Here is a 24,982-nt window from a genome sequence, read left to right as displayed (position 1 = left end):
TCAGTACATCTGACAGAAGGACAACCCTGGTCTCAAGAGAGGCCAAAGAGAAAGGTGTTAGAGCTGGAGAGATGGGTCGGTGGTTAAGAGCACTAGCTAATGTTGGCAGATTAGCCTGGGTTCAACTCCTAGCACCCGAAGGGTGGCTCACAACTGTCTCTAACTCCAGTTCTGAGGAGTTGGGTCCCTTGCAGCTTGGGTTGGAATATCTTGCATCAGCAGGCACCAGACAAGTGATACATAGATATAAATGCAGGTAAAACAAACACACACATAAGATGAAATAATTTTTTTTTAAAATAGAAGACTGTGCTCGCTTCGGCAGCACATATACTAAAATTGGAACGATACAGAGAAGATTAGCATGGCCCCTGCGCAAGGATGACACGCAAATTCGTGAAGCGTTCCATATATTTTTGTATCAAAAGATGGCCTACTCGGCCATCACTGCAAAGAGAGGCCCATTGGACTTGCAAACTTTATATGCCCCAGTACAGGGGAACCCCAGGGACAAAAAGGGGGAGTGGGTGGGTAGGGGATTGGGGGGTAGGTATGGGGGACTTTTGGGATAGCATTGAAAATGTAAACGAGGAAAATACCTAATAAAAAATAAATTAAAAAAATAGAAGACTGTCGAAGAAGAACATTATACTATTTTAGGAAGATTGGATACATTAGAGAAAATAATTCTTGGCAAATTGCATGAGGTCTTGTCTTGGGATTTTATTGCTGTAAAGAGTCGCCATGACCACAGCAACTCTTATAAAGGAAAACATTTCATTGAAGCTGACTTAGAGTTTCAGAGGTTTAGTCCATTATCCTGGTAGGAATCATGGTGGCATGCAGGCAGACATGGTGCTGGGGAAGGAGCTGAGAGTTGGACATCTGATTTCACTCACAGCTTCATGTAAGAGTTCATTATCAAAAGCAGTGAGAGCAGCAACCTCAAGAAGAAACCTGGAGGCAGGAGCTCATGCAGAGGCCATGGAGGAGGGCTGCTTACTGGCTTGACCTCATCCTGTTTCCTAAAGCACCCAGGACCCCCAGCCAAGGGACAGCCACAACCACAATAAGCTAGCCCTCCCACATCAATCACTAATTAAGAAAATGCCCGAGATGCTTGCCTGCTCCTGGATCTTATAGAGGCATTTTCTCCTCGAGGCTCTCTCCTCTAAGATGACTCTAGCTTGTGTAAAGGTGACACAAAATTAGTCGCAACAGCACACAAGCACCGTGCTTGGACTGATTAGTAAAAAGAGGAAGTGAACTTCTCAGCAATAACTAGTATGTGCACCTTGAACTAACCTTTAACACTGACCAAAATTTGGACTTATCCTTCTTTAAAACAAAGAATTGACTTCTTATAGTATGCAGTCTTTTTTCTAATTTTAGTTTTAATGGTTACCCCAATTATCCATTTTCTGATGAATATTAACATGGAAGCCTTTGTCAGAATTCCTACCAGAAGGTCCATTTATGCATCTGATATGAGAGATGCCTTGGATACTGGAGATGGAACACATCACTTCTAACCAGACCACCTTGTCTGTCAATTGACAGTCAGCTGGAGCAAAGTCCCCAGAGGTGTGAGGGAAGACATATTTGTGTCATGTTCTGAAATACAACAATGACTTGTTCATCCTAAAGTTTCTTGTGTTTTGAAAGATTCGTTTGTTTTTATTTTGCACATGTGAGTGTTTTGCCTGTGTGTATGTGTACGTCGTGAATAATGCCCATGCCCATAGAGAGAAGCAGGAGGTGACAGATCACCTGAAAAGGGAGCTATAGCTACCATGTGGGTGGTGGAAGCTAACCTGCTTCTTCTGTAAGAGCAACAAGGGCCTTTAAACACTCAGCCACTTTACCAGGTCCTACCCTACAGATCCTTCCCTGCTCCCTTTTCTGTGATCTCAGTGCTTTTGTTTCCTCTGACACCATCCTTATTTGCCTGGAAGTCTAGGTCAGGAGGTGGGAAATGAAAACAGTCTTTTAATAGGCATTTTTGGGTGGGAGTTAGAAATATTTTCAACATTTAGGGAAATAACAGGAAGAGGTTATTGGTAAGTCAATATTCTTCGAATCCTTTTGCTGGGAACAAGCAAAAGAAACTTATTCTAAGTACTACCACTTCATTTTCAGACTCTATTTGATCATAGGGAGACACTAAATTCAAGGCTCCAAGCCCTAGTGGAGCTGGAGACTTCCCAATAGATAAACAGCTTCTATTAAACAGAAACAGTTGTTTCAGCCCAGACATCTCAAGGACAACTTCTCCATCTTGCTGACAGGGTCAAACTAAGCTCATGTTCCAAGGCCCAGAAACCTACTCCTAACCTGATTGGTGAAAACTCCCTTGCTCAATCCCTTATGTCAAATATGACTGGACATGGCTACAGCCCACCCCACTCCCCCTTGCTTTATGATTTCATCCTTTAAATATGCTGCACGATGTCCCTTCAGTTCCTGACTCTGTTCTGCAGCCCTGATTGATTGGTAGCAGCTTGGTTACAATACATTTTCGTCATCTGCATTGACCTGGTCTTTAAGTTATATTGGATTTATGTTGGATTTGAGTGGACCCACAACACTTTGAGGAAGAAGAAGACACTCTTCTTACTTTGGAGGTAAGGCAGGGGTGGCAGGGGTGGCAGGGGTGGCAGGGGTGGCAGGGGTGACTAAGAGTCCCAAAGACCAGAGCTCCAAGAGCCTGGAGAGTAAGCTCTCCTTGTGGGGAGGTTGATAAGATGGGAATTAATCTAAAAGAATCATCGTGGCTCAGACGGAGAAGATTGTGGAGGAGAAAGCTGAACACTCTGCTCTGGAAACATCTATCGTCTTTTGTTGATATTCACATGTTATAGGTAAAAGGGAATTCTACACATTTTCCCCAAGACAGACAGCTAGATTTGATCCCCCCCCTCAAGGGTTTCAGCAATTGCCTTTTTGAGCTATGATTGGGGGGGGGGGGGAATCAACTCACAGGAGTATAAATTCCATATTCATATTTTCTCAAATTTAAAAATTGATTTGTAAAATTTGATCTTAAATATTTATAGGTTAAACAAGTTAGATTGATAAAATACAAAATATCTCAAATTATTAAATTGTGTGGTCAAAATAATATTAAGAGAATGTATAGCATATGTAATGCAACTAATTCTTCTAATTTTCCAAAGTTATTTGAAATACTAGGAAAATAGAGCCCACATTTTAAAAGCTAGGTATGGTAACACTCACACTTATAAATTTAGTGTTGGGGAAGCAGAGACAGGTGAATCAGCACATTGTTTTAAAAATTGTTAACTTTTAGTGATATCTTTTGCTCAGAGAATATCTTAAAAAAGAATCAGAGAGTAGTAGCATTATGTTTATAGAAAATTCAGAAGAATGTAGAGGTAAATTTTTTTAAAAAGCTGGAAAGGTAGAGACAGAGGATCCCTGGACTACAGCTTATTTCTCTCGTATTCAAAATAGAGCCCACATTTTAAAAGCTAGGTATGGTAACACTCATACTTATAAATTTAGTGTTGGGGAAGCAGAGACAGGTGAATTCAAGGCTACCTAACCTACTTGCAGGCTCCAGATTCTTGAGAGATCATGTCAGAGAAAATAAAATAAAATAAAATAAAATAAAATAAAATAAAATAAAATAAAATAAACACAACTCCAAATTGAAAAGTGAATAGTACCTTAAAAACAGCCAAGATTGTTCCCCGGCTTCCACACACCCACACATGCACATGTGCACACAATGTCTACAAATGAGTTTAAATGAACTCCTGAAGTAAAATATATATAGTTAATATATATAGTTCCAGAGAAAATAGTTGCACTTTCCTTGGTTTCTTCATATCAGTTCTCAAGAGAGAAAAGTAAAACCGGCAACTAACAGATGCTCTCATTATAGTAATGACCAATTACATAGAGAGGAAAAGGCCAACCCCAACTAAGCAAATCCTATTGGCTCCTGTTCTAAGGATGTTCACAATGAAATACTGAGAATGCAGTAAGACCAAGGCAAAGACCAGAGAAGGTGAATGGAGAGTTTGCTTGGAATGGTGCTGTTCAGCTCCTTATAATGAAAGAAATAGTAATGTCTTGAAAACAGTGATGGTTAGATACTTTAGCACCCAGGAAACTAAGCAGTAAATGAGAGTGAGTTTGGGGTTAGCCTGGGCTCTGTAGTGAGTTTGAGGCTACTTTGGGCTATAAAACGAACATGTAACTGAACTAGAGAATAAACAAAGAAGCACTTCAGATCATCACGATTTCAAATCCTTAAAAGCATCGTCCTAAATATCAAAAATCAAAGTAGCTACATTCCAGCTGGAAGACTCCAGGGAATAGCCCTAACCAAAGTCCATCTCTTGGTCAGTATTTAATATTTAATAAAGCTTGATTCAAATTTGGCCCAAAATGGTGGGATTTGTTTCTCTGGAAAAATCTCAGGAATAACATTACTATAATGAGAGCATCTGTTAAAAACTAAATGTTTTATCAGTATATTAATGTAGTCTGGAATTCTCATTGAACTGGTTCTACTCCTCTGGGACATGTAAGCTATTACCTCTCTTCTCCATGCAGTACTATTTAGAAATGGGACAGGAAGTGATTAACCTTGCACGCTACAGTTGCTCTTTTAACTTTCTGTTATTCAGTACCCAGTGATATCAGGAAAGTCAGAGGCAGAGCCTGCAGAATGAATCCCAAGCGCTACATGGAACTAAGTGATGGCCACCACATTCCCGTGCTTGGCTTTGGAACTTTTGACCCAGGAGAGGTAAGGATGGTATAATTGGAGTTCAGAAGGAAACCAATGGGACCTTCTCCTCTCTATGTAATTAATTTTGTTACAGAGTTTTCTGAGTTCTTCATGGATCCCAGATAGTACTCATTTTCCAGGCAACACATTAATTATATTTTCATCACTGTGGTCAGAATATCTCATAGAAACCAAAAAGGTATTGTGGTTTTGTTTTGTTTTGTTTTTTCTTTTCTTTTCTTTTTGGTTTATGATTCCCTAGCTCCAGTCTGTTGTGGCTAGCTTTGCCTGAGCAGAACATCGAGGTGGTGGGGGTGCTGGGGTATATGGAAGCAGCTGCCATTTTTCCCACGGTGGAAGATAACAGGGAAGAAGAGAAGCAAAGGAAGGAGCTAGGGCAGGATACAGTCCAAGGACGCAAAGACATGCTCCCAGCCCCCTACTTTCCATAGCCCCACACACAAAGAAACGAAATCAAGGGAGTAATCCAATGACCTGGTCATGATCTAATTACCTCTGTAAAAGCCAACGTGACATACCCAGAAGTGTGTTTCAGTAATTCCTTGGAGCTTTGGTTCCAATCAATCAATCAATCATCAATAATCCAAATCAAGTCGACAAAACAAACCTGCATAGACAGACAGCTGGCAATGATTTTTCTCCTAATCTCTAGGTTATTTCTCCATTCTGTTATTCCATTTGCTGCAAACAAACCTTACACAAAGATCTACCAGGCCAGTAAAGAATCCTGAGAGCCGGAGAAACCGGTTTCCTCCAGGGATGAGCACACTGATTGGTTATATAACACCAAATGGTCAGCCCTGAAAACATGTACAAGTCACGTTATCCAGTCTGAGCGGGCAGTATGTAGGAATACATGTATATACATATGTTCATGTAATGGCAATGAAGAAGAAGCATCAAGCTGAGAGATAACAAGGAGGGGGCTATGGGAGGAGTTGCGGGGAGGAAAAGGAAGGGAGAGATGTTAAAACTATATTGTAATCTCACTTTTTAAAAAATTAATAAGACTATACATTTAACCTCATCAAAAAAGTAAAAAAAATTCTCAGTTATGCACAATTCTATATATGTATTTGAGTTAAAAGCTGGTTCCCTGTACTAATGATTTAAAGGATTTTCTCTGTGCTTTATTTTTCCTTTGATGTCATTGATTCAGGATAACACAGTGCTGCTTCAGTTACTGTGACTGAGTAGCCTGTCTTGAAATTCAAAACTACAGTGAGATAACATTTCACCTTTGAGTGGCTGTAACTAAAGAACAGCAAAGAGCCAAAACTGATGGGGTGCAGAGAAAACAGAGCACTGTCTTCATATGCTGCGGATGGAAATATAAACTAGTAAAGCACTAAAGAAAACAATATAGACGTTCCTCAAAGTAGAACATTTATATGATCTAACCATAACCTCCTCGGTCTATAAAAAGAAATCAAGTTAGTATGCTGGAGGGATACTAGCAGTCTCATTAGTAACAACTATGAATTCTTGTCCACCAAGCAGTGGATGAATATGTTGTTGAATGCACATATACACACACAGAGTGGAGTATTGTTCAGACACATATAAAAATAAATTTGTCTTTTTTAATTACTAAAATAAATTTTATCTGTGTGTGTGTGTGTGCATATGCACACTTCCCATGGTGTGCAGGTGGATGCTGAAAGAAAATTTGTAGCATCTGTTCTCTTTAACCCATGGATTCTCAGATTCAAGTTTCAGTAGTCAGGCTTGGCTGCAAGCCCCCTCCTGCTAAGCCATCTCACCAGCCCACATATAAATGACGATGTGCCATAGTCAGTGATAAGATCATGAGGGTCTCAGGTATTTCAATGAGGGCTGACAGGCACTGGAGTCATTTCTTCATCCGTGTCACTTGATTCACTTGCTGGTTCCAGTTTCCCATCTGTAGTGTCTCCACTTTCCCCTGATAGTTCTAATTCTCCTAAGTCCTTTTCTATATTTAAAATATTTTTATGTTTGAGCTTCTTAGGAACTGCATCTTTAGCACAAAGTTTTGATGTTTGGCAATTTCTACAGATCAAAATCCCATTCCCGGAAAGTCTGCAGAGTATTAGGGTCTAAAATGTCTGGGATCCCAAAGCCATAGCCTTCTTACTGCTGCTGCTCCTGCTCCAGGGTCTGCTTGATGATGGCCTCCCGGGACTGGTGCCGCCTTCCCTGCCTGTCCTTGATGCTGTTGTGTAACTCAATCTGCTCCAGCTCACTGCTGAACGGATTCAAGTACCTTTCAACTAATTCACAGGCATCTTTCTTTGAATATCTCGGGGTTTTTTGTATCCAGATAACTGTGAAACCACTGAAGTTTGTCACCAATAAGGTTGAGACGCAAGGCCCCCTCAGTCTTCAATCTTTCCTTCTTGTCTTGTTTATGAGACTCTCTTGTAATCTGAGCTGCTTTTCTACTGTACGGATCGATGACGTTTTTTCCCCATCCTACCATTTTTCCTTTCAGTCCTTTAGGCATGGCGATGTCTTGGCCACCGAGGCCCCACGATGTCCAGATGTGACAATTTCACAGAGGGCAGCTGCAACCACTCCCAGGTTCATGTCTTCCCAAACACATGGGTCCTGGGAGAAGCAAATAGGAGCGGACAGGAAAGGGAGGGGCTGGTGCCAAATTTGTCATTTTTAAAAAGTGCATGAATTAGAAGATGTTTTAAAAATAAGTCAGACACAAAAACCCAAATACTACATGTATGAAAACTACATTTGTTGACTTAAATGTAAGAATAGTGATTATTAGATTGGAAATAAGTACCAAAACATTTATAAGGATTAAATTCTGGCATGTCAATAGAATGGTGACTATAGTTTACAGTGATACACACACACACACATATATATATATATGTATATGTATATATTTAAATAGTATTGAACCTAAGCCCTTGAACGTGCTAGGCACATACTCTATCATGGAACATTATTACATATATCACCAGGCTTAGCACAAAAGTCCTACATTTTGAGACAAGATCTCACTCTGGTGCTCAGTTCTTGAACTCAGGAATCTCCTTCCTCAGTCTGTGCCACCAGGTCTGGGTTTATTTTATTACCATCTGGAAGAGAGTAGCTCAAAGGTCTTAAATGAATTATGAAGGAGAGGGAAATGCTAGTCACACTAATCTGATTGGTGCATGTTTGAAATATCACTTTAAACTCTGTGGTATCTCTGACATTAGCCAACTTCATCATTATGGTACCAGTGAGCCTTCCCTCCTCGTAGCTACCATTTCCTAATGATGTCATCGAACAGTAAATTAATTAATGGACCAACCTACTAGTGAAGTTGAAGCCCTCATGTTTTAATCACTTGATCCATCAGTGCACAATTAAGATTGAGGTTAAGGGGGCTGGAGAGATGGAGCACTGACTGCTCTTCCTAAGGTCCTGAGTTCAAATCCCACCAACCACATGGTGGCTCACAACCATCCGTAATGAGATCTGACGCCCTCTTCTGGTGTGTCTGAAGACAGCTACAGTGCACTTACATATATGCCACAGACCACCCCAGTATGGTATGGGGGTCCCTGGAATGAGGCTCCTGGAAACTAGGTGGGTAAGGATTTGGTGGTGACAAACAGAAACAACACAGAGGCAGTTTGAGTCTGAGTGTGTTTTTCTGCTCTCAAGCAGGGAATTTTGAACATTAAAAAACCAAACAATACATCTCTTAGAAACTATATCCAGCGAAACAATCACAAATACCAACAAAAATCATTTGGCACAGTAAAGCACAAAAATATCTCTTAGAAACTGTATCCAGTGAATCACAAGCAGAATAAGTAACATCATTATTAATATAATTCATATATATATATTATATATATCATATATATTCTAAAAGAATGTATTCAGTGGGGACAATCATCCAAGGCACTAGCATATCCCCAAGAGCAGGTTAATAAATCTTTATGGTCAGTGCTCTTAACTGCTGAGCTAACTCTCTAGACCCATATAGTTAATTATTATTTAACATCTAACGCCTGATTTTTTTTATAAATCTTTAATGCATAAATTTAAACTATTTTAATTCTTTCTAATTAAGGCTTTAAATATACCAAAATCCACCTCTGATGACACATGTGTAGCCATATGAAATTTTATTGTTGGGAAAGTTTTTATCTCTCATAATAATTTTGTAAATGATTTTAAAAGTAAAGTGTTGGTTTCCCCTGGGATAAGGTCATGTTAGTGACCCCATCTTAAGGGATGTTTTTTTACCCATTATTCTTGCTTAAGATCTCGGCCTAGGCTACCAGGAACATGTAAATAAGAAAAGGAGTAAGAGAAAACAAAACAGATAGATTGCCATGAGAACTACAGCTCAATAATATTTCTCCAGCGAAGAGTTGGTTCTAGGAAGCCTCCCCCTTTGAGGTCAGTCGCCTCAGTCTGTGGAACTTGTCACACAGATCCTACTGGAAGTAGTGTGGCACATGTAACAATAAATAAATCTTTAAAAAAAGATAGAGAGCCGGGCGGTAATGGCACATGCCTTTAATCACAGCACTCAGGAGGCAGAAGCAGGCAGATTTCTGAGTTCGAGGCCAGCCTGGTCTACAAAGTGAGTTCCAGGACAGGCAGGGCTACAGAGAGAAACCCTGTCTTGAAAAACCAAAAAAAAAAAAAAAAAAAAAAAAAGATTGAGATTAAAATTAATAATATTGTGTGCTCAGTTCCCAAAGGCTCATGTCTATCTAGTTCAAAGTCTTGGACATCAAGGCAAAGTTACTTAAATACTTCCTTATATTATATGGGTAATTATAGTAATTATATGTTATATAATTATTATATATACATATTACATATATCATATATATATATATATACTATATCCCATCAGTATACATTTTTATTGCTAGTAATTACTTCAGTCATACAGATAGAATGGCTGAAGGACAAGTTAAGACAGCATCCTGCCATGTGTTACAGTGTCTATTTTCAAATTAGACACTGGCAACCTTAATTTTCACTATTTTATAATAGAGAAAAGTGCCAATTTTTTTAACTGTTTGCACAAAGAATAGTTTGTGAATGTCTGTTTTCCTTTGGGACAGTAAAGTTTTAAAGTGTTCTGACAGAGGATGTCTATGTAAACCCTCAGCTAAATAATTAGGAATTGAGTCTCTCCATAGTTTTCCTGAAGACAATATATTCATGTATTCTCTAGGTGCAACGTGATGGGAATTTAGTGTGTTCTGTGATGTGTGTGGAAGTAGGAGAGACTTACAACACTTTCCTCAGTATCTCTTAACAGTGTGCATTGTCTTGGCTCGTCTTACTTTATAACCGCTTTAGTCTTGGGCTGGAAACTTTTCTCAGATGCCCAACTATCATTATTTGAGCAGATAAGAGCCAGTCAAACCTGGGAAGGCACATCACCCTGAAGACAGGACTCACATCACACAACAGAAACATGTAGTTTTTAAAGAGCTGTGTCAGGACTAATTCAGTCACTCAGCTCTCAAAGTATTCCTTTTGGTTGCTATTCTAGGTTTCCAAGAGTATGGTTGCAAAAGCCACCAAAATAGCTATAGATGCTGGATTCTGCCATATTGACTCAGCTTATTTCTACCAAAATGAGGAGGAAGTAGGGCTGGCCATCCGAAGCAAGGTTGCTGATGGCACTGTGAGGAGAGAAGATATATTCTACACTTCAAAGGTATTGCACATATATTGTATGCTGCCGTGCAAATGAATGAAATGAGTGGTGTGTTGATATTTATATAATTTGATCAGTAAACAAATTAGGCATATTGGTCTAGAGTTTAATTTTATACGTTCAATCAATGCTAAAAACAGGAAGCTGATGATCTCTGTCACCACTGTTTGAATTTGCAACTTTAGTGTAAAATTATTACTCTTCTAGTCTCACCTGAAAGCAGTGTGATTTGACATGGACAGAGCTATGGTAAAACTATGGTTTCCTAATCTCTTGGGTGACAGATATTTCTTAAGATTCTTGACATCCAATTTTTACTTTCATCAATGATAGAGAAGAAAATTTTTCTTCCTGGGTATCTCATAAAACATTGCTAGAGTCTTGTACTGAATCTAATACATATTAAAATCTCAGGAATATTTCCTCTTGTTTATGTAAGTGAAAGGAATATTAACTCTTTCCCGTTGAATGAATGGATAAAGGAATAAGATAGAAACCTCATTTATAAACTCTGGTGAAATACATCTCAGAGGTTGGCTGCTACTGTTAGTATATCCAATTTTTACAAAATTATTAATAATTTCCTTCCATTTTCCTATAGATTTACTAATAAAATTCAAATATATATCAGACTTGAAATTATTGGTCAGACAACTTTAAACTCAAGTTTTGACAGGGTATCTCGGCTCTGTGGCCATCCGTTTCTGATCAGTTTAAAAAGTATCCATTTCCCCTCTCTAACGTTTCCAGCTTCCCTCCACATGTCATAGACCAGAGCTGGTCCAGCCTTGCTTGGAACAATCCCTGAGAAAGCTTCAGCTGGGTTATGTTGACCTGTACCTTATTCACTTCCCAGTGTCCATGAAGGTAAGCAACCAGCAGCTTCATCAGGACCATGATTTCATGGGTGATTTATTTAATTAGACCTAAGCAAATAGAAATGTCATGCATGTATCATAGAAACCATTCAAGATAGTTCATGGGAAAAGCAAGGAACCCAAATCATGCTAGATTGATGGCTTTGGAAAAATCTTGAGACATGTGTCTGCATCTATATTGTACTGGCTGGTTTTGTGTGTCAACTTGACACAGCTGGAGTTATCACAGAGAAAGGAGCTTCAGCTGGGGAAATGCCCCCATGAGATCCAGCTGTGGAGCATTTTCTCAATTAGTGATCAAGAAGGGAGGGCCCTTTGTGGGTGGTGCCGTCCCTGGGCTGGTAGTCTTGGGTTCTATAAGAGAGCAGGCTGAGCAAGCCAGGGAATGCAAGCCAGTAAAGAGCATTCCATGGCCTCTGCGTCAGCTCTTGCTTCCTGACTTGCTTGAGTTCTATTCCTAACTTTCTTTGGTGATGACAGCAATGTGGAAGTGTAAGCTGAATAAACCCTTTCCTGCCCAACTTGCTTCTTGGTCATGATGTTTCATCCAGGAATAGAAACCCTGAATAAGAAGACGTGTGTGTGTATGTGTGTGTGTGTGTGTGTGTGTGTGTATAGAACTTTTACTACAAATTTGTCTTTTGTTCCATCCCCCCCATTAGTAGCAAATATGACTTGTCCAGGGTTCAAGGTTGTTCATATTCAGTGCCTTATCTACATCTTCCTGCATAAAAATTAATCTTGATTTAGTCTCTATCCTCACTTCAAACTGTGCGCTCTTTTTACTTTTAATCTTCTGGTTTTTAGGTTAATCTTGTCACTTTTGTTTTTGTTTGAGATGGGTCTAGCTTTGAACTTACTATGTAGCCAAAACTCACATTAAATCCAGATCCTTTGCCTCCATATGCTAGTATTATGCGTATGCACCATCATGGCCACTGGTCCCCTGACATCTGATAACTGCACAAAGTTAGGCAAATGGCAGGAATGTTCATAAATAAAGTGGTGTCTGCTGAGGAAGAGCGCTGTGCTGGCAGACATTCTTAGCTGTGAACGGGTTCCAGCTACGTTGACCCGCTGGCTTCGACTGCAGCTTTGGGTTGTCTTTTTTTAATCATCTGAGTGCTGGGATAACAGTGCACATCAGCCCACCCAACTCATACTAGATGGTTTTGAACTTTTTGTTTCAATTGGCTGATTTAGTCGTTCCTTAAAATCTATGACTTTACTCTCATCTGTAAATATCAATAAGAATATTACCATATAACTCACAGAGAAGAAAATAGATTAAATAAATTGATATAGTGCCTGGAACATGACCAGTACTTGGTAAATGTATGTGTTTTAATATTTGTAAAATAAAGTGTAACAAAACAAATGATAACTCAAATTGCACCCATCTTGATATTGTTTAGTCAACCAAAAAAATTATATTTGACTATTGATATCTTCCCCATGATTCAGTCCCCTTTGCATGACCCTTGACATACTGAACTAAAAAAAAAGAAAGAAAGAAAGAAAGAAAAAGAAAGAACTAAAAACAAAAACCAAAAGCTTAAAATCAAACACAGGATGACAGACATAAGCCATAAATGGTGCTTTTTGAGAGACATTAGCTGAGGTTAGAGAAATATTTGCTCATAAGGATGTTTAATCTTATGACCTGGGAAACAGATTCCTCAGTAAACACAGGCAACAGTCTGAAAAGAATCCAAACCCAAGGAATCAATGGGTCACACTTCCTAGGTGGACTCAGGGTTTGTCTGTACTTTATCTACCACTGAAAGGGCTCAAGATGGAACTCCCTACCCTGAGGAGTCTCTGTTAGCTTTAGACTCCACAGCTGACTGTTGCTGCTAGTGATTTTTTTTTCCTGACTTATCTTTAATGTTTAGAGAAAATTAAACTAGAGTTATTCTAATCCCAATGTCTTAGCTACTTCCCCATTTCCATGGTTTCTTTCCTTAGTTCATACTTCATATAACTGAAAATAAAAAGGTCTGCAGACCCAGCTAGTGTTTATTTGTTTATTCACTTGCTTACTTTTGAGACAAGGTCTCACTTCGCTCACCAACGAGTAGAGCGTGAACTCAAACTTCTCATCCTTCAATCTCCACGCTTAAGAGCTGGAATTACAGCCATGTGCCACCATACTTGATGCATGCACTGTTAGGGCCTTATGCATACATATCACACACTTTACCTACCAGCTAAGCTGTACCCCAGTTCCTTGATGGACAATGTTTAGCTGCCATGTCTAACCTGTGACCTTTGACATGCTAAGGGAAATTAACACGAATGAGAACACTGAATCTGTAACCATGTCAAGACTGCAATTTCTTTTTTTCTGGGGATCATGACCATGTAACTAATGACTCTCTCGGTGGCAGACAGATGTTTCTCCAGGGGAAACCACACTGGTATTGAACAGTAATGCAGGTCAGAAAGACCTGGGGAAATGTTGTGAATGAATACATGTAATAGATATTAGAGAAGAAAAGACATCTGTCACCTTAAATATTCCTTACAATTTCATATGCAAAATCTTTTGCAAATGTAAAACTAATTAATGAAAATTATGGAACCTAATATATGTGTACTGTATACATTGCTATGGGGACAGTCATGAAATTGGTGAGATGGTTTTAATGACTGCTTCTATTCCAGCCAGGCAATGATCTTATTCCAACAGATGAAAATGGGAAAGTATTATTTGACACAGTGGATCTCTGTGACACATGGGAGGTGAGTATTGGAAGAAAGAGCACAGGGGAAGTTAAGAGAGGGAGTCAGGTCTCCACTTCACATGTGAGAGTCAGACATGCATCTTTAGATCAAGAAACTCAAATCTTTCCTAGGGTTATTTTGCTGCAGTGGGAGGAAGACATTATTGGAATATATGAGAGACAACTGGGAAAGCATTGGGGGAAATACCTTCCACTGTGTGCAATAGCCTCTCTGCTTCCTAAGGAGAACAAAAGCATCCTTTCTGTCATCTTCTGTCTATGTTTAAACTGGTTTCTCTCTTCTTAATAACCAATGCAGTTAGCTTTCTTTTCCTTTCCTGACAGTGTTCTTTCTAGCAATATAGCACTGCATTTATAACCATCCATGATTGCCTTCATAAAGTATTCTTTACTCTCCTACCCCTACCCCAGGCCATGGAGAAGTGTAAGGATTCAGGGTTAGCCAAGTCCATTGGGGTGTCCAACTTTAACCGGAGGCAGCTGGAGATGATCCTGAATAAGCCAGGGCTCAGGTACAAGCCTGTGTGCAACCAGGTGAGTGATTATACATATATATATATATATATATATATATATATACCAATAAAGCAAGACTTTGGGTGAAGTGTGTGTGTATGTATATGTATATATGTGTGTGTATGATATGTGATATATATATGTATGTGTATATATATATGTATATATGTGTGTATATATATATGTGTGTGTGTATATATATGTGTGCGTATGTATATATATGTGTGTGTGTGAGTGTGTATATTCCTGAATACATGAGTACAACTTGCTCTGTTTGTATAGTGTTACTTGTACATATGTTTTCAAGGCTGACCATCGTTGTATAACCAACAGATATGATCTTCTCTAGGGGATTTAAAAAAAAACAATTATTTTTAATTTTGTACGTATATTTGTATGAATTATATCTTTTGTCTCTCTCTTTCTCTGTCTCTCTGGGGGACAGAATAGGCATGCTGTGGTTCATGTGTGGATGTCAGAAGTCAACCTTGTGGAGTTGGCTTTCTCTTTTCATCTTTATGTGGGTTCTGGAGATTGAACTCGGGCCCAACCAGGCATTTGTGGCAAGTTCCTTTACCCACCCCTCACTGCTTTGATGTCCAAGTATCCCCAGACGTCCCCAGCAGAATCCCTGCCAAACTTACCCTTTGTCCTTCATAACCGCCCTCAGGAGTCTTCACCCAGAGTCTTGCTTTATTGGTACAGTTCAAATCCAACACACGGTGAGCTTCTTTTCCGTGCACTGCATCTGTACTTCTTTTTTTCCTCTGAATTTTATCTGCACTCTGTGGTCCAGAGTTAGTTCGATTCTGTAGCGGTGAATTAGCTAAACAGGTTTCACTCCTGGCAGGTAGAGAGCACCACTGCATCCACCCAAGAACTCTCCGGATTCACAAATGAAAGATATACACACACACACACACACACACACACACACACTCACATGGGTGTGCACCTGCACCAGCTAATTTTTATATGCCTTGACTAGTTCAATGGCTAGGTACTTCTAAACCTCCCCGAGGCTAGCAAACACTCCCTTCTCCGGTATTCCTGAGTTAACTTTATTATTATTATTATTATTATTAGCTATTTTCTTTATTTACATTTCAAATGTTATCCCCTTTCCTAGTTTCCCCTCCAAAAGTCTCCTATCCCCTCCCCCTACTTCCCCTGCTCCCCAACCCACCCATTCCTGTTTACTGGCCCTGGCATTCCCCTACACTGGGGCATAGAACCTTCACAGGACCAAGGGCCTCTCCTCCCATTGATGACCAACTAGGCCATCCTCTGCTACATATGCAGCTACAGCCATGAGTCCCACCATGTGTTTTCTTTAGTTGGTGGTTTAGTCCCTGGGAGCTCTGGGCATTACTGGTTAGTTCATATTGTTGTTCCTCCTATGGAGCTGCAAACCCCTTCAGCTTCTTGGGTACTTTCTCTAGCTCCTTCATTGGGGACCCTGTGCTCCATCCAATGAATGAGTGTGAGCATCCACTTCTGTATTTGTCAGGCGCTGGCAGAGCCTCTCAGAAGACAGCTATATCAGCTTCCTGTCAGCAGGCTCTTTTTGGCATCTGCCATAGTGTCTGGGTTTGGTGGTTGTTTATGGGATGGATAAAATTGCAAAGCTTCTGTAAGGCAAAGGATACTGTCAATAAGACAAAACGACAACCAACAGATTGGGAAAAGATCTTTACCAATCCTAAATATGATAGGGGGCTAATATCCAATATATATAAAGAACTCATGAAGTTGGACTCCAGAAAACCAAATAACCCTATTTAAAAATGGGGTACAGAGCTAAACAAAGAATTCTCAACTGTGGAGACTGACTGAGAAGCACCTAAAAAAAAATGTTCAACATCCTTAGTCATCAGGGAAATGCAAATCAAAACAACCCTGAGATTCCACCTCACACCAGTGAGAATGGCTAAGATTTGCAAAACACATGGAACTCAAGAAGAAGGAAGACCAAAGAGTGGATATTTCGCTCCTTCTTAGAATGGGGAACAAAATACCCACGGAAGGAGTTACAGAGACAAAGTTTGGAGCTAAGACGGAAGTAAAGACCATCCAGAGACTGCCCCACCCAGGGATCCATCCCATATACAACCACCAAACCCAGACACTATTGCATATGCCAGAAAGATTTTGCTGACAGAACCCTGACATAGCTGTCTCTTGTGAGGCTATGCCGGGGCCTGGCAAACACAGAAGTGGATGCATACAGTCAGCTATTGGATGAAACACAGGGCCCCTAATGAAGGAGCTAGAAAAAGTACCCAAGAAGCTGAAGGGGTCTGCAACCCTATAGGAGGAACAACAATATGAACTAACCAGTACCCCCCCCCCAGAGCTGTGTCTCTAGCTGCATATATAGCAGAGGATGGCCTAGTTGGCCATCAATGGGAGAAGAGGCTCTTGGTATTGTGAAGATAATATGCCCCAGTACAGGGGAATGCCAGGGCCAGGAAGCAGGAGTGGGTGGGTTGGGGAGCAGGGCCGGGGGAGGGAATAGAGGGCTTTGGGAATAGAGGGCTTTGGGGATAGCATTTGAAATGTAAATGAAGAAAATATCTAATAAAAATGCCTTAAAAATTACATAATTCACATAATTAAGATAGAAGAGCATGTATATTTCTAAGTGAAAGGATGAAATATTAGGAATATGTTTCATATGTATGTCTTTGATGGAAGTAATTTATGGTGTTTGTGAATTACTAAAAAAGTATAAGAGTAAAACAACTGGTTATAAATAAAACAAACAAACACCTCAGGTGACAGCAGATGCTGGCAAGGATGTGGAGAAAGAGGGACACTCCTCCATTGCTGGTGGGATTGCAAACTGGTACAACCACTCTTGCAAATCAGTTTGGTGGTTCCTCAGAAAATTGGACTTAGTACTACCGGAAGAGTTAACATCTTTTAAAACCTGTATTTCATCTCAGCTACCCCAGACCCAATGGGGAAGTGGCCAGTAGGGCCACTTTCCCAGATTCTTACATTCTGGCCTGCCTTTAAGTTGCATCTTACTGCTTCCCTGCCATGATCTCTCTCTCTCTCTCTCTCTCTCTCTCTCTCTCTCTCTCTCTCTCTCTCTCTCTCTCTCTCTCTCTCTCTCTCCCTCCCTCCCTCCCTCCCTCCCTCCCTTCCTCCCTCCCTCCCCCTTCGCCTCTCCTCCTCCTCCCACTCCCCCTCCTCCCCCTCTTGCCCACAAGTCCTACCCTATCTCCCTGCCCAGTCATTGGCTGTCTGGCAATTCTATATTATCATTCAAAGCCAGCTAGGGGCAGGGACCCTCAGGTCCTGAGGACCTGAGCCAAAAATAAGACAAAGCATTAGAGCCAACCCCCAACATGCCTCAGCAATGTTTTTACTTTTTTTGAAAAACGTTTTAGCCGGGCGTGGTGGCGCACGCCTTTAATCCCAGCACTCGGGAGGCAGAGGCAGGCGGATTTCTGAGTTCGAGGCCAGCCTGGTCTACAAAGTGAGTGCCAGGACAGCCAGGGCTACACAGAGAAACCCTGTCTCGAAAAAAAAAAAAAAAAAGAAAAAAGAAAAACGTTTTATTGATTCTTTATGAATTTCACATCATGCACCCCACCCAAATCTCAATCATGTCCCTTTCAATAAAATTGAAAATAATAATAATACAAAATGAAATCTCACTGTGGAGGCTGTGGTGTGTCACAGTGTGTCAAACACACACACACTATTTTGTTCACACATCTTTACTTATGAATTTTCATTGCAATGAGTCATTTGTCTGGTTGGATACCTCTGGCTTCTACTACACTATCAATACTGGCTCCTCACCTGGACTCCATTCAGATAACCTGTTGTTGCCCGGCGTCACGGAGGTCCTGCAGGATCAGCCCCTTTATACACTCCAGCAGCTTGTAGATAGTGTAAATGTTGTGGTGGGTCAACTCAGAGTCCTAGGTCTGGGCCTGCGTGGTAGCTGAGTTAGTCAGGTCACCAGCTCTCCTGTACCAACACCACCAGGGTGAGCCCCTCAGCACTGCCCCAGATAGCTCACCAAATGCCACAGCAGTCAAGGGGCAGGGCCAAGTCTCCTGCTCACATAATCTCAAACCAGACCACCCGCACCTTACCCAGCAGGGCCAGCTCTACTGTACTGCCCAGGTGAGGTGCAGGCCTCACTCTCTGAAGTGCTGTAGCTAGCAAGTTGCTGAGCCAATTCCAAATGCCATAGCCTGTGAGGGGTGAGACCAGTTCTGCCCAGCTCTTGGACATCAACATGGTCCCAGGCAGCATCTCAAACCAGTGACACCCACATGGCCTTTGGTGGTAATGTGAAACCCTGATTCTGTATGGCCATGGACTCAGACATGTCCCTCAGCTGCAGCACTGCCAGGACTTCACTATGGCCTCAGGCAGCAGGACAGACTATCTCTCCACTCTCACCTCGCCAGTTCTGCCTCTTTTCATAGTACTTAAACCATTCCATTTCTCTCTCTCCCATCTCTGCACGGCATACTTATATAGTTGTATTGGCTCACACTGTGGGCCAGCCACACTGCAGGGAGGTGGGGGGAAGGGGGAGGCGGGAGGGGGAGGGGGGAGGGTAGGCCACTGGGTGTCTTCAGTCTGCCTGCACAGTGACATCTCTGTTTTTACTTTTATTTATTTATTTATTTAGGATACAAATGTCAGAGTTTATTGTTGTGATTCATCAGACTAGACTAAAAGGCTAGACAATTCCACACTCCCAAAGGCAACTTATTTCAAGTTTGGGATACCCATCAGGAAAGAGGTAGCAAGCGACGGCCCAACACAAGGCTCCATGCTCAGGAAGTACCATGCCAAGGCTGCATTCTCGACTTCTGAAGCCAGGGTTTTCTATGAGCCTTGAGTCCTGGAGGATGGAGACTATACCGGACCATTGAGATATTTACATGGGATATGGCCAGGCTGTAGGGCTGAAGCAGGCATCTGTAACAGAAGCTGGGTCTGGGTATTGCTTTTAAGATGAGAGCTGTTTAACAGCACCTGTCAGTTAGTAGCAGACATCTCTGTTTTTACTTTTAAAAAGCGGATTCTAATTTGCAGTTGAGGTTTTCCATCTGTACAGACTTTTCAATTCAGCATCTTTCACTCATGAACACTTCTTTTTCACAGTCATGTGGAGATTTCTACAATCTGGTACCTCTCTATCTTGTCCACCTACAGGTAGAGTGTCACCCTTATCTGAACCAGAGCAAGCTCCTGGATTACTGCAAGTCAAAAGACATCGTTCTGGTTGCCTATGGTGCTCTTGGCAGCCAACGGTGTGAGAACTGGTAATAAAGATTGTAACTAAAGCTGGACCCTGGTGGTGCACACCTTTAGTCCCAGCACTTGGGAAGCAGAGGCAGGGGAATCTCTGAGTTTGAGGCCAACCTGGTTTACAGAGTGAGTTCCAGGACAGCCAGGGCTACACAGTGAAGCCCTGTCTCAAAACACCAAACCAAACCAAACCAAACCAAATAAACAAAAAAAAAGATTGTAACTAAATCATACATAAGGCACATATAAAAATAATTTCAGTTTTACAATTCTGAGGGTTTTTTTTTTAATGAATTCAACAAGCTCAAAAAGGAGGGGAAATCGACATCTGAAAATATTTCAGATGGGTCATATTTAAGAGTCCTGGGTCTAGAGCGAACACATCCATTTGTTCTATAAGCCTCCTATCACATCAAATCTTGACCTCAAGCAGTCAGTCTTCCTTTTCCCTTCAGGATAGAGGAGAATGCCCCAAATCTCTTGGAAGACCCAACTCTGTGTGCCATGGCGGAAAAGCACAAGCAAACTCCAGCCCTAATTTCCCTCCGGTATCTGCTGCAGCGTGGGATTGTCATTGTTGTCAAGAGTTTCAATGAGAAGCGGATCAAGGAGAGCCTGAAGGTAAGGAGTGGGTTGTGGGCATCGGGGTTGCTGCAGTGTCCCTCCTGCGAAAGCCTCTGTGTGAGCTCCCACTTGAGTGTCTGTCCCTGGCATTCCCTGGGCATGTGTGCTTCATGTGCACCCATGAGCATTTTCCTCTCTACAACAGCATTATGGATTCCTGTCTGTAATGGATTAAGATTGGCCGGGTTTCAGCTTTAAGTTAGCCATGTGCTCTGAAGCCTTATGCAAGCCAAGACCTGTCATTCAATCCCTAAAATGAAGGAACTAGACCATGTGATTTTCAGCCCACATCAAAAAGTCACGTTGTATGTCCTTGATGCTCATAAAGGAAAATATTCAAACGCTGATCCACTCTGTGTATTGATTATCTTTATTTTCAAGTAAGAAAATACTGTTGCCTATAACAGTTATACAGTCAGCCAGTTTCAATATACAAGTTTAATATAAAATGAAATAAATAAATTGATGCTTTTATTCCCAGTTTCTCCCTCTGGAGTCTCTCTATGCAATCCAGGCTAACCTCAGATTCACTGTCTTCTGCCCCCTGAGAACTGGGATTACCAGGTGTGCTCCACACTCAGTGTAGGACTGGAAACTTGGAAACTTTTCCTGTCTAGGCTTAAAACTGCCACCTGTTGTTGTTTTCATTCTCTAGGGACCATTGTAAATACAGACCAGATAATCCTCAAGCAATGGGAAGACAGATGCCACCCAATGCTGGCAAAACTCGTTTTGATGGCTTAGTAATGAGAAAATCATTTTAATCCTTAAAGTGTTACACATTTAAATGGAGACATCCTTTTTGAGACAGCTCCTGAATCCTCTAAACAAAGTATCATTGACATTTGAGAAATTTCTGATGACATAAGAAAGGGAATTTTCACATTCTGATCACTCATTGGTTGGATATACACAGCCAAGGGTACCCATGAAAATGATTGCTATCTCATATATGTTAAAAAGTGGTCATTAGATTCCTCTGGATCTTGCATGAGATTTGTCCTATGATCTTTGCATATCACAGACTTGTTTCTTCTCCAGCCTCTTTTGAGTTCTGATTTTTACCTGTAGTATTGTGGTTTCTATATATTATACATACTAATACATTTGCATTCAACATTCATTTGGAATTCATTAATAGTTTTATTTGATCTTAGCCCAAAGGCTGGGAAGCATTCCATTAATAATTTGAGTCTTTTTTCTTGCTTTTATCTTATGGAAGCTGTTGTCCCCACACCTTTCAAGTCTGATTAGCTTGTGCTTTTCAGATCAGCAAATATGTGGTCCTACTAAGATCTATCTCCTTATGTTACAGGTCTTTGAGTTCCAGTTGCCAGCAGAGGACATGGCAGTTATAGATAGGCTGAACAGAAATTACCGATATGCTACTGCTCGTAGGTAAGTGACCTTGGAAAGTGCATCACTCAGTTCATTCTCTGATGGTGAATTCAATATGATGGTTAAGAGTTGCCTTAAGCCGGGCGTGGTGGCACACGCCTTTAATCCCAGCACTTAGGAGGCAGAGGCAGATGGATTTCTGTGTTCGAGGATAGCCTGGTCTACATGGTGAGTTCCAGGACAACCAGGGTTATACAGAGAAACCCTGTCTCAAAAAAAAAAAAAAAAAAAAAAAAAGAGTTGCCTTAATACCGGGTATTGGGGTAAGTGTGAGATGGGAGCTTTTGGAAACTCTGGTCCCAAATCCTTCACAGAGACCTGTTACATTAACAGGGTGCCTGCAACCAGGGTTAAAATGGATTACCACACATGGGCTTCTGTATTTATTATTATTCCACAGACTATAGTATCAGCTAATATTGCTGACTTCATACCAACATGCAAACCACTATATTTGACAACTATATGGTAGATATGTAGTGTGGATTTTACTGTAGCCTGTTTAGAAGGGTCCAAAATTTTAAAATATTTTTTATCACTTTATATTTGAGTTGTTTTTCAAGTGTGGAGACCTAAAAACTATGTAATGAACTTCTTTGACATGAAAGTATATCCTATAATTCTTTCCTTTTTTTTTTAAATTAAATATAGTGTTTTATGAGATGGACAGTGAGTTAAAGCTTAGTGAATTATAAATTTGGGATTACCAGCACCAAATTGTACTTACATGCATACATACATATACATATACATATACATATACATATACATATACATATACATATACATATACATATACATATACATATACATATACATATACATATACATATACATATATTACATCACCAGTTCTCAACTTGTGTGTCACACCCCCTTTGGGGGTCAAGTGACCCTTTCACATGGTTGCATATCAGATATCCTCCATATCAGATATTTACATTATCACTCATAACAGTAGCAAAATTATAGCTATGAAGTAACAACAAAATAATTTTATAGTTGGGGAATCACCACAACATGAAGAACTATATTAGAGGGTTGTAGCCTTAGGAAGGCTGAGAACCACTGGTCTGAACACACACATCTGTAGAAATGTTGTACACAAGTCATAATCAGATTCTGTTTGCACTGAATGCTTGGAGTAAGAAGGGATGGGCTACTGCTTCAGTAACCTGGTGATGTAGTTAATGGAAAAGAATACGTTTGCACATTTGAATGCCCAAGTTCCATTACCTTCCAAGCAGGGGAACAAAGTGAAATTTTGTTATGACTAACAAAATGTTTACTCTGCAGCCATTGTGTGGCAATAAGACAGATTATATAGCCAGTAAATAGAAACATTCTATTGTGATAACGGTCAGGAGAGTCATTCCTTCTACAATCTGAGCCTGCACTACCGTTTCAGTATTTCTGCTCACCCCAATTATCCATTTTTGGATGAATATTAACACGGAAGCCTTTGTCGTGACATCGCTCAGAGGGAGCAATGTGGGAGATGCTGTGGATGTTGATTAGCATCACCTCTGGTCCACGTCAACATCACCGTCAACCCACGCTGAACTGGATGGAGAGGGGTGGCCATGGTGTTTTGTGATACTTTGAAGACAATAAAGTTTTGGTCTACGAGGTACATGTAACCACCACTGCTGTCTTTTATTTGTATGGTCTGTTTCCATCTGAGTCACTGAAGTAAACTAGAATTTGAGTGTTGGCAGGGAAGGGAGTGAGCATCCATCTTGCAAGGATTAGCGGTTGGGTGTGTGGGAGTTAAGGAGAGGGGACTTGAACAGTCCTCTGCTTGAGATACATGAATATGTTGATAGGTTTACCATATAAACAAAAGAGAACATTCCTCCCAAGAGCCAGAGTTGAGGGTTGAACCTAAAGTCCACGTAAATAAAGGGATTTGTGTCAGTACTGCTAGGAATTAATCGAGAGGCTGAAAACCAAATTCACTGACAGGTGAAAAACTACTAAATACTTACGCTGTATCCACTTGCTTAGTTTTAGAAATAAACTTGAATTTGATATGCATTATCCTTTCAAATATTTTTATTGATTATCATTATTATTGTGTGTGATGAGTGTGATTGTGGGGACATGAATGGCAGCGAGAGGACAGTCCAGCAGAGGGGGTCTCTCCTTCTGCCATGTATCCCGGAACTTAAGTCTGGTCATCAGGCTTGTGTGACAAGCTTTTCCCAGCTGAGCCACCTTGCCAGCTCTCTTTCAAATATCTTAAAAATGACACAAGTATACATGTAAAACACACAATAATCTCAAATTCATTATTTGTGATGCACTATTTAAATGGTAAATAATGCATTAAGACAAAGTCTTCAAACTTAAACCATTTGAAAACAGCAAATAGATATAACAGGACACTTTCAAAAGCCATTAGCCCTTTGCAGTCTCTTTTACAAAAGCGCACAATCATGTTGAATAAATTCAGAAGGATAAAGTTTATCAGCGAGTTTTGAGACTCTAAACCTTCATTTCATCTTGCAAAGCACGAGAGAGTGTCATGAGCAGTAGTCAACAACAAGGGTTGTTAAGGACATGGGTACTTTTTTTAAGTTATTTTATGTGTATGAGTACACTGTAGCTGTCTTCAGACACACCAGAAAAGAGCATCGGATCTCATTACAGATGGTTATAAGCCATCTGTGGTTGTTGGGACTTGAACTCGGGACTTCTGGAAGAGCAGTCAGTGCTCTTGACCACTGAGCCAGCTCACCAGCCTTGGACATAGGTACTTTTAACCATGCCCTTCTTGTGGCAGGTTTTGTCATGTCCCAGAGCACTGGTTCTCAGCCAGTGGGTCGTGACCGCTTTGAGGTCACATACCAGATATACTGTCTATCATATTTACATTAAGATTCATAGCAAATCAACAGTAGTGAATTAGCAATGAAATAATGTTATGGTTAGAGATCTCCACGCTATGAGGAACTGTATCAAAGGGTCACAGTGCTAGGTAGGTGGAGAACCACTGTACCAGAGGCTTTCTGAAGCCACCACCCTCAGGAGACTCATCCCACATCACATCCATGTACCT

General features: G+C 40.7%; 1 protein-coding gene, 1 non-coding gene and 1 pseudogene across 2 annotated transcripts; 2 read left to right on the top strand and 1 right to left on the bottom strand.

Annotated features, from left to right (window-relative positions):
* The first annotated feature begins 309 nt into the window (after window positions 1-309).
* Window positions 310-416, top strand: LOC147006056 (U6 spliceosomal RNA). Its single transcript, XR_015048907.1, has one exon. It is a non-coding gene; the product is annotated as a U6 spliceosomal RNA (small nuclear RNA).
* A 2,036-nt stretch (window positions 417-2,452) lies between these two features.
* On the top strand, window positions 2,453-23,552 carry LOC110289535 (prostaglandin-E(2) 9-reductase-like). Its single transcript, XM_021155786.2, has 10 exons — window positions 2,453-2,624; window positions 4,659-4,780; window positions 10,302-10,469; window positions 11,220-11,336; window positions 14,015-14,092; window positions 14,506-14,628; window positions 19,804-19,913; window positions 20,355-20,520; window positions 21,839-21,921; window positions 23,330-23,552. Exons 2-10 carry the CDS (start codon window positions 4,700-4,702, stop codon window positions 23,370-23,372), a joined length of 969 nt encoding a protein of 322 aa, XP_021011445.1. The 5' UTR covers window positions 2,453-2,624; window positions 4,659-4,699; the 3' UTR covers window positions 23,373-23,552.
* On the bottom strand, window positions 6,610-7,268 carry LOC110289540 (translation machinery-associated protein 16 pseudogene; annotated as a pseudogene).
* Window positions 23,553-24,982: the final 1,430 nt, after the last annotated feature.

This window comes from Mus caroli, unplaced genomic scaffold, assembly GCF_978045245.1.
Source record: "Mus caroli unplaced genomic scaffold, Mus_caroli_1 scaffold_1, whole genome shotgun sequence".
Lineage (NCBI taxonomy): Eukaryota > Metazoa > Chordata > Mammalia > Rodentia > Muridae > Mus > Mus caroli.
This window is presented reverse-complemented; position numbering and strand designations above follow the sequence as displayed.

Bases quoted from the DNA above. Each gene is read 5' to 3' on its own strand.
- LOC110289535 (XM_021155786.2), top strand. From the start codon at position 4,700: ATGAATCCCAAGCGCTACATGGAACTAAGTGATGGCCACCACATTCCC. The intron at 20,521-21,838 runs GTAAGGAGTGGG...CTTATGTTACAG, and splicing joins GGATCAAGGAGAGCCTGAAG to GTCTTTGAGTTCCAGTTGCC. The intron at 21,922-23,329 runs GTAAGTGACCTT...CTACCGTTTCAG, and splicing joins CGATATGCTACTGCTCGTAG to TATTTCTGCTCACCCCAATT.